Here is a 15,824-nt window from a genome sequence, read left to right on the forward strand (position 1 = left end):
ATTAAAAACATTAATTCATATGTCAATTCTAAATGTTTTAACAGGTTATCTTAACAAAACAAAAAATACTTTAATTGGTTGTATGTGCAAAATTATTTTGGATTATCAAATCACCACCATTCAACTCTAAATATTATTGGTACTCTTAATCAATGGTTGTGATCACTTAGTCAAAATTAAAAAGGGAGATGTATTTCAAAAATTATATTAAATCATCATCGACTAAAATGAACGGAAGTGGACATTGACTAAATTTCGTAAATAATTAAAATGCATTAACTTAAATAGTTATCGATCATAAATAATTAAAAATAACACTTATACATAGAACATTTTGTCATTGATAAATTTTAAAATGATTATCATGCACATGATAATTTAGCAAACATGTTATAAAATTATATAAGTCGATAATTATTATACACTTGAAAAATTGTCGTTGCTAAAAATCTATACAATATAAAAAAGTCTACACAATGTAAGAAAGGGATAAGGTGGGTATATACTAAAGTTTAAGAAATTACTAAAATGAATGAGAGAAGTTGGCATCAATTAAATAAAACTATTATACATGAGACAAACTGTCATTAATAAAATGCACTAAAATGTTGACATTGATTAAGCTAAATTATCATGCACTTGAAAAGTTTTTAGTGATCCTATTTCAGAATTAACTTAAATGCACGAGTTAAGTTGTCACTGACTAAACTGATGCTGATACACGAGACATGTTTTTTTTTTTTTTGAAAATGATACACAGGACATGTTATCGTTGATACAAAGTTTATAATAATTATAATACACGGGTCATGTTTTATCTACAAATTTTAGAATAATTTAAGGGTAAAATCAAATGTAGAAGTCAAAAACTACATATTGTTATCCATAACTATAAAAAACACACGGGGAATCAAGATTTGTGAATGATAAATATATAAAATACGGGACAAAGATTTGTGAATGATAAATATAAATAGAACTATCATGCATGACACAAACTGTCATTAATAAAATGCACTAAAACGTTGACATTGATTAAACTAAGTTAACATGCACTTGAAAAGTTTGCAGTTATCCTATTTCCGAATTAACTTAAATGCACGGGTTAAGTTGTCACTAACTAAACTAATACTGATACACAGGACATGTTATCGTTGATACAAAATTTATAATAATTATAATACACGGACCAAAACCGTTATTGATATAAATTTTTGAATAATTTAAGGGTAAAATCAATTGTAGAAGACAAAAACTACAAATTGTAGCTTCAAGTTGAATAATTTGTACAAGCAAAATCAATTATACTTTAAATCATCCAAACATCATAAAATCAATTATACAACCTCTAGAATCACTTTTGACCCTCTAGAGTTGAAACCAAACACATGCTTATAAATATATAAAACACACGGGATCAAGATTTGTGAATGGTAAATATAAAAAACACGAGACAAATATTTGTGAATGATAAATATAAAAAATGCAAAACCAAGATTTGTGAATGATAAATATAAAAAATACTGACCATAATTTGTGAATGATAAATATAAAAAAAACGGAACCAAAACTTCTGAATGATAAATTTACAAAAAGCATGAGACTATAATTTGTGACTCATAAATTAAAAAAAAAACACGGGACCAAGATTTGTTAATGATAAATATAAAAAACATGGAACCAATATTTGTGAATAATAAATATAAAAAACACGGGACTACGATTTGTGAATGATAGATATAAAAATACAGGACCAATATATGTGAATGATAAATATAAAGTAAACGGAGCCAATATTTGTGAAAAATATATCCAAAAAACTTTAGTAAATAATCAATGTGATAATGGTAATTCACATATGGTAATTCACATATGCATTTAATTTTAATTGATAAAACTATAACTGCACCCGTGCGTCAGCACGGGTATTTTTACTAGTTTAAACTTAAAAAGAAGCACACTCATATATCTAATAATCAATTCTATTTTATTTAATGAAGAGGTTAGGAATTAAATATTTTGATGCCATCTCAAATAAAACAAAATTTGATATACAATATTTTCATCTCAGATCCCAAAATTTATAACGTTTGGGGGATTAGAATTTTGGGTTAGTGATCCAATAATTATACTTGGAATTTGAAGGGCATCATCACCAAGATGTCATCTTTAAGTTTGCATTATTTATACTTGTTAGTTGCCTTCATGTGATCCTTAACTTCATCGAGCTCACATATTGACCATAGTAACTTGTAATCCGTTTTCATCGGATCGGATAGTAAGATCCCAATGAAACATTAGCAAGTACCTTTGACTTTGGTAGAGTCAGGACAATGTTCTTTTCGATTAAAACCTATTTTAATAAAATATTATTTTCAAAGTCTTAATAACTTAACCTCTTCATCTTTAAAAAAAAAAAAAAACCTTAACCTCTTCGAGAAAGGATGATGTTCGAGTTTGGTTTTTAGACAGAACAATTACTGATCAAACTAGACTTATATATCTTCATAGGTTATTACGACGCCTTTTCCTAGAAACTGAAGGTTAACAACAAAAATGAATCCTCGAAACACTAACAAGTGTTGGGAGAGTTGACATCGTGATTCTCCACCATGAAAAGAATCTCGGTTTGATTCCTAAAATAGTTCATTTGAAAGGTAACACAACCTTGGTGTAAAAAAATGTCACGTTGTCAACTTGATGATTAGTCTCATATCACACCTAGAGAGCATTCATCATTGGGCACTTATTCGGAGTCAAAGATTTTAATCATTTATGAGTTTTTTTTTTTTATTAGAACAAAGATCACATTAACATTGATGAATCTTAGACACATTACACCATTAATTAAAATTCAACTTGAGCAATTTTTTATGTAAAGTAGTCTATTGGTAGAATTTTTACCTCTAAATAGATAATTTAAGGTTTGAACTTAGGTCACTTTATATATAATACAATAATCCCAACAACCGAGTTATGCTCACGCTCTAAACATCAACAAATTTTACAAGGTTAAAGTAATGATGATTGAAAGTACAAAATTATATGTTTATATTGAATAAAAATAAAAAATATATTTTTGGCAAATACTAGACTAAAAATGTATATAATTACGTGGAAAAATCACATTTGAAACTCTGTGTGTATGGTTGTAGAAATAACTGCTACTTTTGCGGTTTAGGTAAAATGGAACTAGAATGACCAACTTCAAGAAATTCTCAATGGAGACTAGTGTGGGTGAAGTGTCCTATATGCCATATGATTTCCTTCATTTTCTTCCACTTGTGAGTGATGTGGGTGTTGGACTGTTGGTTGACCATTACATGGCCACTTACTTATATTAGGGGAGCTCAATACACCATGTCATCTAGCATCTTTTCATCCCTACTTTAGGGTCTTAACCTAATGATCATGATTTTTTTTACAAGATAGTGATCATGATTCATGATCATCAATGGATTTCTTACATCTAATTTCAGAATCAATTCCTCTATTTTATTTAATGAAAAAGGTTTGTAATTCCATCTTTTTTATAATTTTTTGAAAGTTTCTAAACAATAAACACTTATTACATGACAACAAACTTACTTTATTTCATTAAAAAAAGATCGAAACTTTATTGTTGCAAAAAGTTTCGTAATTTTATTTCTTATCTTTCTATTTTAAATTTGATTTATGTGTTTCTTAGTTTAGTTGCTCATAAAAAAGTTCAACTCTATACTTAACATTTGTTTAGAAGAGCCAAGAAACTCATAAATGAATTGATGAACAAAGTTTCTTTCTCATCACAGTCATTAACAGCATAAAGAAAATCATAATTGAGAACTACTAGCCGACCATTCAACTAATTTTCAAGTTCGATGACATTACCAAAAAAATTAAAATTTAAAATTTCTTATTTACTTTATAAAATGTCAATCTTAAATTTGTCCTTATAGTTTCTTTAAAATATGCAAATTAGCTTCTAAGATATTTTTTAAGAAAAATTACACATTATTTTCTATTTATTTTTAAATTTACAAATCAATCTCTATATATTTCAAATTTGCATATTACTCCTTAAATTTAAAAAATTCTAGATTAATCTCTATTTCTTCATATTGCCAAATCGGTCCCTCAATTTTGAAATTTCAAATTTGAAACAATTTTCATTATATATTTATGCTTCAATTCAAATAATTTGAATTCTCAAACCAAAACCTACATGAGTAACCATGGCCATCGTATCCTCAATCTCCTCTCATCAACCACCGCATTCCGATCCCTCGACGCAACGAAACGTCTCCATGCACTCACCATCACAACACCACCCATTCCAAACCAATCCATCTTCATCAACAACAACATAATCACCGGATACATTTCCCATAACAACTTCATACTCGCACGCAAACTGTTCGATGTAATGCCTCAACGAACACTCGTCTCTTACAACGCGCTGATCAAAGCTTATAGTAAAAGTGGAGATGTAAATGAAGCTTGGAGGTTGGTTAATGAATTGAGGGTGTGTGGATTTGGTCCAAATCAGTATACGTTAACGGGTTTGCTTTGTTGCGAAGGATTGAAGCTTTTTCAGGGTTATCAGTTATTTGGTTTGAGTGTTAAAAATGGAGTCTTTGATGCTGATGCTTTTGTAGGTAGTGCTTTGTTGGGGTTTTTCGGGAGATGGGGATGTTTGGATGAAGCATTTTTGGTGTTTGATGATATGAAGTGTAAGAGTTTAGTAACATGGAATACTATGTTGTCTTTGTTGAGTTGTAATGGTTTTGTTGAGGATGTAAAGGTTTTGTTTTGTGAGTTATTGAGGTTGAGGGTGTTTTTGTCTGAAGGTTCTTTTGTGGCGGTTTTGTCGGGAATTGGTGGGTGTGAAGAGGATTTGAGTTATGGTGAACAGGTTCATTGTTTGATGACGAAAAGTGGGTTTGATTGTTATGTTAATTCAGTTAATTCGCTTATTGGTGTTTATATTAGGTGTAGAGCTTTGTGTTTGGCGGAGAGATTGTTTGAGCAGGTTCCTGTTCAGAATGTTGTGTCTTGGAATATGATCATTGACTCAATGGTGAAAAGTGGGAGTTCAAGAATTGCATTGGAGATGTTTTTGAATATGTTGAGGCGGGGATTGGTGCCGAGTCAGGCCACATTTGTAGCTGTTATTGAGTCGTGTATTGGTTTGAGAAACCTGGCGTGTGGAGAATGCGTTCATGCTAAAGTAATAAAAAATGGTTTTGAATCTGACGTTATTGTTGGTACTGCATTGGTGGATTTGTATGCCAAATGTGAGAAATTGGTTTCTGCTCATTACTGTTTTGATCAGATAAAAGAGAAGAATGTGGTTTCTTGGAATTCTTTGATATTGGGTTACTCTAATGTTGGTTCTTCCACGCCAGTTCTTCTATTGCGAGAAATGTGTCGATTGGGTTGTTTTCCTAACGAGTTTTCCTTTTCTGCTGTTCTTAACTCATCATCTGTATTAGACCTACATCAGCTCCATGGTTTGATTATAAGAATGGGGTATGAGAATCATGAATATGTATTAAGCTCGCTTGTTGCGGCTTACGAAAGAAATGGTCTTATAAATGAAGCGCTTTCGTTTGTTCAAGAGTTAAATAATCCACTTCATGTAATCCCATCTAATATCATTGCTGGAATCTATAACAGAACTGGTCATTACAATGAAACAATGAAGTTGCTTTCTTTACAAGAAAGGCCTGATGTTGTATCTTGGAACATTGCCATTTCAGCTTGCGCTCGGAGCAATAATTATAATGAGGTTTTTGAGCTTTTCAAGCGTATGCATTCCGCACACGTACGTCCAGACAAATACACATTTGTGACTGGATTATGTGCGTGCACCAAAATTTGCAGTTTGGATTTGGGAAGTTCTCTTCATGGTCTGATTGTGAAGACTAATAGTTGTGACACATTTGTGTGCAATGTACTAATTGACATGTATGGGAAATGTGGAATGATTGAAAGTTCAGTGAAAGTTTTTGAAGAAATTACAGACAGAAACGTTATTACATGGACAGCTTTAATTTCTGCCCTCGGGCTGAACGGTTATGCTCGTGATGCAGTAAAGATATTCAACAACATGGTATTGATGGGGTTTAAACCTGACGCGTTAGCTCTCAGAGCCGTGCTTTCTTCTTGTCGGTACGGTGGATTGGTGAGCGAAGGAATGGAAATCTTCAAGCAGATGGGGACCATTTATGGGATTCAACCAGAACATGATCATTACCATTGCATTGTAGATCTCCTTGCTAAAAATGGACAGATAAAGGAAGCTGAGGAAGTCATGGCAAGCATGCCTTTCCCACCAAATGCCATTATATGGCGCAGCTTCCTTGAAGGAAGCAAGAGGCAGGAAATTGCAGTTTGAACTATGCAATACATGAACCTGCAAGTTAAGGAATTTGGTGAAATCGAATCAAGCACTCATACGTTGAACACGATCTTGATAATGTTGTCGACATCACCGTAAGTAGCTGATCAACAATCAAAAGGGAATGCCACCACCACCGTAAGTAATATGTTTCAACAATTGTATTCAAAAATGTTTACGAAGGAATAGTCTTTGTTTTATTCCTGCACTTTCATGTTCTTATAGACATAACAGTTTTTGGTATGATGCGTCAAGTTTCTTGTTCCTTATTTGCAATAAGTTTTACACATACTTGTTCAAATTGCATGAAATTTTACATATAAAAGTTTTACACAGTGCATTCTCTACATTGAAGGTTGCAAAAAATATACTGTCAATCTTAATTTCAGTGTTTGTTCACCTAGTGAGGAGCATTGGTCTAATACAGTTACTGCCTATTTGTTGATAGGAAAATGAGCATCTGCTGAGGTTTTAACAAGCCTGATGGTCCTTTAAGAGAAAGCTTAGAAGTGTTACAACATGCTTGTTTTCACAGTAAAACAACCGTTATTGCGCGTCCAAGCAGAAGCTTCAGATAGTAGCTTTAACCCTATTTCAACATCTTATGACTGCAAAAACAAACAGGTACTTAGCTTATTACTATAAAGGCTTAGAAGTTAGAACTCATTGTGATGCATAGTCAATGAAAATTTGCATGTGTCAATATACAGATCCAGGCCAAGGGAAAAATAAACATATTATCTGACAGAAACTCATGAACATTTAGAACACGAGGCGTGCCAAAGCAGTACAAAGAAAACATGAGCTTGAAGAAGTTGAATAATGGACCAAGTTAATTGGTAGTAAAAGAATGTCAACAAACAAGTCAAAAAGATGAGATCATTGTTCAGTTGGTATATTATTATCACTACATTGATGGGCAAAGATTGTAATGGAGGACTTATGCTCCTCAGTGAATCTTGCAAGCTGTGTGAAGAAAGAGAAGGCATAGTGGACAAGACTTCATCATCCCTTTCTCTTTCATTGGTAACTTATATGTAAATAGTGTGTAAAATTTCATTCAAGTGTAAGTTGATTAAGGGAGTTTTTTTGTTTTTGTTTTATTGTAATAGGTTAAACTTATCAGATATATAAATTACATTAAAATCTATTAGTTTAAACATGATTAAATATTTTAATGGATTTTTTTTGTTAAACAGAAAATTATTTGTTAAATGTTAATGACATGACTGTCAAGCCGTCTATTTCCAACCCCATTTTCTGATTTTATGTTCAGCTTTTATTAGCTTGTTGTTCTATAAGGTGACATCTCCAATGTAGGGGGTTGACATAGTCACCATGTGAGAAGAATTGAATAATCTTAGATTTTATTCACTTTACTATGATTGGTTACTAGGTACTACACAGCCTCTTTTGTTTAACTTATCAACCTTGGTTTGTTTACATTGGACTTCATTGCAATTATCATAGACATGAAGATTTTGAACTTGTTAGTATTATTTTTTATACTTTTCCACTGGTTTTTTTTTTTTTTTAATCGGCAAATATTATTAAACGTCATTCCCGCAAGACGCAGGGTATGAACGAAACAAGGTACAAATGGTGCCGCATATAGACGGTGCACCATACCCACCTAAGAACACCCCTAAAAATAAACCCACCAAAACAAATCAACACCTAAAACAGACTCCAAAACGGTATACACGGTATACTTTTCCACTGGTTGATATGTTGAATAAGTCTTTAAGGGGGAGCGCCAGAATTTAATTACTATGGTGTATATCAATGTTAGGTATTGTGGACATTTGAATGGTATTTCTTGTGTGGTTCTCATGTGACCTAATTTAATTCCAATTGTCCCACTGTTATGTAAATTGCCTCCCCTCTTTCTTCTGGCTGCCTAAAGTTTTTTTCTTCATAATTGTATGCATAAAGTTGATCTTAACTAGTATACTGAAATAGGTAGGTTATTGTTTGCGTAAATATCTAATTTAGTTCTTGAATAAGATCATAGCAACAATTTCCTCATTATTAATATTTTAAATTGATCTCTATGACCAACAAAATATTAATCAAACATGTCCCTCTATTAATATTTGTAATGATTATACTTGACATTAAGTCGGTAATGTTATTGAAACATTCAAAACTAGTGAATAATGTACAAGATGCATTTGTTTTAATGTATCAATAACATTACCGACTCAATGTCATTATAGTCATTATAGTCATTGCAAATATTAAGAGAGGGACGAGTCTGAGTAATATTTTGTTCTAGCGAATAATTACAAGATGCATTCTCCTTTCTTCAAAATAATGTACAAGATGCATTTGATAACATACCAAGATCAAGGGATCAACTAGATCAGCATTTCACAATTTCAAAGATCATTTAAGAATTATAATAACACAAGACACTTGATTGATACAATCCCTCAACTTCAAAGATCAAATTGAGTATTTCCTTATAATTAGTTAGGTTCATTAAGTTGTTTATGTTGGAACAAAATGTGTTTAACAATAAACCTTAAAGAGTTTTGATGATAACAAGGTATTAAAAATTGTAAATTGGATTAGCTAATATTTGTTCAAGTGTACAGGACCATAATTATAAAGTTACATCATCATTGGTTCTGAATGAGCAAATAAAGAGCTATGGAAACAACAAAAATTTGAAGCTTGGACGCTCCTGAAGGCAACTTGCTCCTGAAGAAAAAGCGCTCCTGAAGTCAAGCTGCTCCTGAAGAAATAGCGCTCCTGAAGTAAGCTGCTCCTGAAGAATAGTGCTCCTAAAGACAAGAGGTCCAGAAGTCACATCATCAGAAGCTGCATCATCAGAAGCTGCAGAAGTCATCTCATCAGAAGCTGCATCATCAGAAGCTGCCTCATCAGAAGCCATTTCACCAGAAGCTGAATATCAACTGGATTTGCAAAGAATCAAGAATTGAAGAATCATCAATGCAAAAGCTGTCTATTGGATTCGAAAACACAAACAAAGGATTAGTGGAGCTTGCAACGGTCATTTCAAAGGTGTTTGAAGGTGTGTGTTTGCAATTTGGACGAAAGCGTTGACATTGTACTTTGTACGAATTGTACAACCACGTTCTCCACTACTCTGTTTTGTGTCTGCACTTCAAGACAAGAAAACAGCTCCAGAATACGGTCTCGCCTGCATAGATGTTCCTTTGGATAAGGAATGGATTTCAAATTTGTTCTTCATAGGACAACAACCAAATCAGGCAAAAGATCATTGGTGAAAGATCAAGCTTCAACAACGACTCTTTGGTGTGCTGGCAATTTCACAACGTCTCTTTCACACCTCTATATAAAGGAGTGAAGACCTAGAGAATTGGTAATGCAAGAACGCTGAACGAAAGACTCACAAGATTTTCACAAGTACCAAACCTCTGCTGAAATTGTTCTGCATTCACTTAGAATTTCTGTGTCTCAAAGTCATATCTTAGAAATTCTTAAGTCCATTGAGTCTGTATCTGATTTGTATTGTGAGCACCTCTGATTGTATATCAAGTGTTCAACCTTAAACAATTTTCTGTGTAATTTTGTTTAGTTAGGAAGTCTCTTGCAGTTATGCTTGAGCAGGAAGTCTCTTGATTGTGTTCTTGAGCAAAGGAAGTCTCTTGCTTGTGTGCTTGAGCATTGGAAGTCTCTTGCTTGTGTGCTTGAGCATTTGTAATCAGATATTACTCATAGTGAAATCTCCTTGGAAGTGCAAGGGGGACTGGACTACTTCCGGATTGTGGAAGGAACCAGTATAATTGCTTTGTGTCGTTCTTCTTCTCTCTCTCTGTTTTATTCCGCTGCATTTAGATTCTGATCATCACTTCAGAAGCTGTCTCACTTAGCTTCTGATCAGTGTATTCAGTTGTTTAGAGAAACGAAGAATTTTTCAAAACACAATTCAACCCCCCTTCTTGTGTTTTTCTCACCTTCAATTCGTATCTAGAGCCTTGGTCTGTTGTGTATCACTTAACCGTGCAACAGTCAAAGATCTGAGAAAAACATGACTACTCCTCCTCCTGATGGTGATACTAGCTATAAAAATGTCTCACATGATTATAGTGATAGTAAGAAAACCAGTGTTGGAAAAGTTCCAAAGTTCAATGGAGATGCTGAAGAGTTCTCTTGGTGGAAGACCAATTTTTACAGTTACATCATGAGCCTAGATGAAGAATTGTGGGATATTCTGGAAGACGGCGTTGGTGGTTTAGTCCTTGATGAAGAAGGAGCTGCTGTGGATAGAAAGAAACATACTCCAGAACTGAGGAAACTTTACAAGAAGCATCATATTATCAGAGGAGCTCTTGTCACTGCCATACCCAAAGCAGAATACATGAAGATGAGTGACAAATCCACTGCTAAAGCTATGTTTGCTTCTCTCTGTTCAAATTATGAAGGGAGCAAGAAGGTCAAAGAAGCAAAGGCTCTCCTGCTTGTACATCAGTATGAGTTATTCAAAATGAAGGATGATGAAACTATTGAGGAGATGTACTCAAGGTTTCAAACCTTAGTTTCTGGTCTACAGATTCTAAAGAAGAGCTATGTTGCTTCTGATCATGTAAGCAAGATACTCAGAAGCTTACCTGCCAGATGGAGACCAAAAGTGACTGCCATTGAGGAAGCTAAAGATTTAAACACTTTAAGTGTCGAAGATCTTGTTAGTTCTCTCAAAGTTCATGAGTTAAGTCTTAATGAACATGAGTCTACTAAGAAGAGTAAATCAATAGCTCTTCCATCCAAAGGCAAGTCATCAAAAGCTCTCAAAGTGGTTGAATCTGAAGAGGAAGAACAGTCAAGTTCAGACTCTGAACCAGATGCTGCTGAAATGGCCATGCTCTCAAACAGACTTCAATATCTGGCCAAGAAGAACAGAAAGTTTCTCTCCAGAAGGGGTAACTCCAGAAGCTCAAGGAAAGAAGATCAGAAGGGATGCTTCAACTGTAAGAAGCCAGGTCACTTCATTGCTGAATGCCCTGATCTTCAAAGAGAAAAGTCAAAGGACAAGTCAAAGAGGTCTACATTCAAACCAAGCAAATTCAAGAAGCAGATTAAGCAGAGTTTAATGGCAACCTGGGATGATTTGGGTAGTGAATCTGGATCTGATAAAGAGGAAGCTGATGAAGATGCAAAGGTAGCTGTTGGGTTGGTAGCAACAGCAACTTCAGAAGCTGGATCAGATTCAGACTCAGAAGATGAAAATGAGGTATATTCCAAAATTCCCAGAGATGAACTTGTTGAGTCACTTAAAGAACTTCTTACACATTTTGAAGTAAGAACCAATGAGTTGAAGGATTTAAAAGAAAAATATGCTGATTTGGTACAACAGCAAAAATCAACTCTATTGGATCTGAAAGCTTCTGAACAGGGACTTAGGGGCTTTGACTTCATGTGTAAAACATATGAAGACCAGCTCAGGTTCTTATGTCAGAAGCTACAAGAAAAGTGTAATGAAAAACCTTTAAGTAATCATGAAATTGCTCTTGAAGACTTCATTATATCTGGCATTGACAGAAGCAGAGTGGCTTCTATGATTTATAGCATTTACAAGAACAATGGCAGAGGAATTGGTTTTCCAGAAGTGAAACTGGAGAAAACCAATCTAAAGTCTTGTTGTGAATGCATCAAGGAAGGTCTGAAAACATTCTTTGTACCAGAAGGGGCTGAGTTGGAAACTGTTGTTCAATCAGAACCTGAAGCTTCTAGTTCTAAGGCTAAGATTACTTCAAAGCCAAAGAACTCTAAGTCAAAGGCTATGATCAAATCTGATTCCAAAACTTCAAAGGTTAGGATCCTGAAAAGATCAGAACCTATTCCTCAGAGTCTGGTGAAACCAAAATCTGGGGTTCTGAAGTCTAAGTTTCAGAAGAAGACAGTTACTGCTTCTGAAGTACCAAAACCTAAGGTGATGGTTAATCAGAAGCAATCCAACTCACAGCACAAGGTACAAGAAGTGAAGAGTAAAGCCTTATGTACTAACCTTCCAGGACCCATAGAACAATGGGTACCTAAATCTAAAAATGTCAATGATGTAGGTATGTCTAAGAGCAGTGCCAAAGCAAAGATCATGGTACCTAGACAGTGGTTGCTCAAGACACATGACAGGAGACAAGTCCATGTTCCTCAGCCTAACAATGAAAGAGGGAGGAAATGTGAAATTTGGAGGCAACCAGTCAGGCAAGATCATAGGTACAGGAACTATTGGTAACTCCTCTACCTCGATTAATAATGTATGGTTGGTAGATGGTCTTGAACATAACCTTTTGAGCATTAGTCAATTTTGTGATAATGGTTATGATGTGCTTTTTGAAAAACCCAACTGTACAGTAATCAACAAGGAAGACAAATCCATTGTGTTCAAAGGAAAGAGAGTTGACAATGTCTATAAAATCAATTTTTCTGAACTGGCTGATCAGAAGGTGATTTGCCTACTATCAGTGAATGATAAGAAATGGATGTGGCACAGAAGGTTGGGACATGCTAACTGGAGGTTAATCTCTAAGCTTAGTAAGTTACAACTGGTGAAAGGGCTACCAGACATTGACTATCATTCAGATGCACTCTGTGGTGCATGTCAGAGAGGGAAAATTGTGAAATCATCTTTTAAAACAAAAGATATTGTTTCAACCTCAAGACCTTTAGAATTACTCCATATTGATTTATTTGGACCAGTAAGTACTGCATCCTTATATGGAAGTAGATATGGATTAGTCATTGTTGATGATTACAGCAGATGGACTTGGGTGAAATTCATAAAGAGTAAAGATGTTGCGTGTGATGTATTCAGTAGCTTCTGCACTCAAATTCAATCTGAAAAAGAATCAAAAATTTTGAAAGTCAGAAGTGATCATGGTGGAGAATTTGAAAATGAGCCATTTGAAGCTTTTTGTGAAAAACATGGAATTTTCCATGAATTCTCTTCTCCTAGAACACCACAACAAAATGGGGTTGTAGAGAGAAAGAATAGAACTTTACAAGAAATGGCCAGAACCATGATTCATGAAAACAATTTACCAAAACATTTTTGGGCAGAAGCAGTGAATACAGCATGCTATGTTCAAAACAGGATCTATATTAGACCTATTTTGGAGAAAACAGCATATGAACTCTTTAAAGGAAGAAAACCCAATATCTCTTACTTTCATCAATTTGGATGTACTTGTTACATTCTGAACAACAAGCTCTACCTAAAGAAATTTGATGCCAAGGCCCAAAGAGGAATCTTTTTAGGTTACTCTGAAAGGTCAAAGGCATACAGAGTGTATAATTCAGACACACTCTGTGTTGAAGAATCTATGCACGTTAAATTTGATGACAAGGAGCTTGAAGATAAAACTTCAAAGCAGGGTGAAAGTTTTGCAGAGATACAGGTTCCTGAAGCTACTCCAGAACCTGATCAGATAGCTGAGTCTGAAGATAGTCCAGAAGCTGAACCCACATCAGAAGCGCAAGATGAAACTGCTTCTGATGAAGCACAAGATGGCTCACATCAAGAAGATCCTCCCAGAAACACATTCAAACACAAGTCTTCACATCCTGAGGAGCTAATCATTGGAAACAAAGATAGTCCAAGAAGAACAAGATCACATTTCAGACAAGAAGAGTCAATGATTGGACTAATCTCAATGATTGAACCTACAACAGTTGATGAAGCACTTTCAGATGATGGATGGATCCTAGCTATGCAAGAAGAGTTGAATCAATTTCAAAGAAATGATGTGTGGGATCTGGTACCCAAACCTCAGCACAAGAACATTATTGGAACAAAATGGGTATTCAGAAACAAGCTGAATGAGCAAGGTGAAGTAACAAGAAACAAAGCCAGACTTGTTGCACAAGGGTATAGTCAACAAGAAGGCATTGATTACACTGAAACGTTTGCTCCAGTTGCAAGATTGGAAGCAATCAGGTTACTTCTTTCCTATGCAGTTAATCATGGCATAATATTATATCAGATGGATGTCAAGAGTGCATTTCTCAATGGTGTCATAGAAGAAGAAGTGTATGTTAAGCAACCTCCTGGATTTGAGGATATTAAATATCCTGACCATGTTTTTAAATTGAAGAAATCACTATATGGCTTGAAACAAGCTCCCAGAGCTTGGTATGATAGACTAAGTAATTTCTTAATCAAAAATGATTTTAAGAGAGGTCAGGTTGACACTACACTCTTCAGAAGGACCCTTGGGAAAGATATTCTTGTTGTGCAAATATATGTTGATGATATAATATTTGGTTCTACTAATGCATCTCTTTGCAAGGAATTTTCTGAGTTAATGCAGGATGAATTTGAAATGAGCATGATGGGAGAGCTGAAGTTCTTCCTTGGCATTCAAATCAATCAATGCAAAGATGGAGTCTATGTTCATCAATCAAAGTACACAAAGGAGCTTCTGAAGAAGTTCAAACTTGAAGATTGTAAAGTGATGAACACTCCAATGCATCCTACGTGCAACCTGAGCAAAGAAGATGAAGGAGCTAAAGTAGATCAGAAGCTGTATAGAGGTATGATTGGTTCTTTGTTATACCTCACTGCATCTAGGCCAGATATTTTATTCAGTGTATGCTTGTGTGCAAGATTCCAATCAGATCCTAGAGAATCTCATATGACTGCTGTCAAGAGAATCTTCAGGTATTTGAAAGGAACAACCAATCTTGGACTCCTTTATAGGAAATCCTTAGATTATAAGCTAATTGGATTCTGTGATGCTGATTATGCTGGTGATAGGATTGAAAGAAAGTCAACCAGTGGCAATTGTCAATTTCTGGGCGATAATCTTATATCCTGGGCTAGCAAAAGACAAACAACTATTGCTATGTCTACAGCAGAAGCAGAATACATTTCAGCTGCAAGTTGTTGTACACAACTACTTTGGATGAAACATCAGTTGGAAGATTATCAGATAACTGCTAACAGTATTCCCATTTATTGTGATAATACTGCTGCTATTTGTTTGTCTAAAAATCCAATTTTGCATTCAAGAGCGAAGCACATTGAAATCAAACACCATTTTATCAGAGATTATGTTCAAAAAGGAATTTTAGATATACAATTCATTGATACTGAAAATCAATGGGCTGATATATTTACTAAGCCTTTAACTGTTGAAAGATTTGATTTTATAAAGAAAAATTTGAACATGCACTTCGTGTCTGATTAAATGTTTGCTTGCTCCTGAATAGGATTTTAGGTTCTGAAGTTAGTTCAGAAGCGGTAGTCCATCAGAAGCTCTTTATTGAGGTTCTGAGGAAAACTCGCTTCTGATGATGACATCAGCATCTGAAGTCCAGAAGCTGGATTTGTTGCTTCTGAATAGTTGAATTAGTGGAAACGTTGGGAGTTACTTGTTAAAGTAACTTCTGGCCCACTAACTTGGTAGTTACTCTGTGAACTTCTTACGTGGCCTGTATGTGTTGGTGTATAACT

At 34.5% G+C, this 15,824-nt stretch overlaps 1 protein-coding gene across 1 annotated transcript; it reads left to right on the forward strand.

The window, feature by feature from the left end:
• The first annotated feature begins 4,030 nt into the window (after positions 1–4,030).
• LOC146912794 (Pentatricopeptide repeat (PPR) superfamily protein) lies at positions 4,031–7,585 on the forward strand. The gene is made up of 3 exons (XM_085722289.1): positions 4,031–6,520; positions 6,831–7,006; positions 7,093–7,585. The coding sequence occupies exon 1, from the start codon at positions 4,205–4,207 to the stop codon at positions 6,377–6,379; it is 2,175 nt and encodes a 724-aa protein (XP_085578415.1). The 5' UTR covers positions 4,031–4,204; the 3' UTR covers positions 6,380–6,520; positions 6,831–7,006; positions 7,093–7,585.
• The last annotated feature ends 8,239 nt before the right edge of the window (positions 7,586–15,824 follow it).

The sequence above is a fragment of the Medicago sativa genome, chromosome 6 (genome assembly GCF_051527215.1).
Source record: "Medicago sativa cultivar Bolivia chromosome 6, Bolivia_mono, whole genome shotgun sequence".
NCBI classification, from domain to species: Eukaryota; Viridiplantae; Streptophyta; class Magnoliopsida; order Fabales; family Fabaceae; genus Medicago; species Medicago sativa.

Bases quoted from the DNA above. Each gene is read 5' to 3' on its own strand.
- LOC146912794 (XM_085722289.1), top strand. From the start codon at position 4,205: ATGAGTAACCATGGCCATCGTATCCTCAATCTCCTCTCATCAACCACC.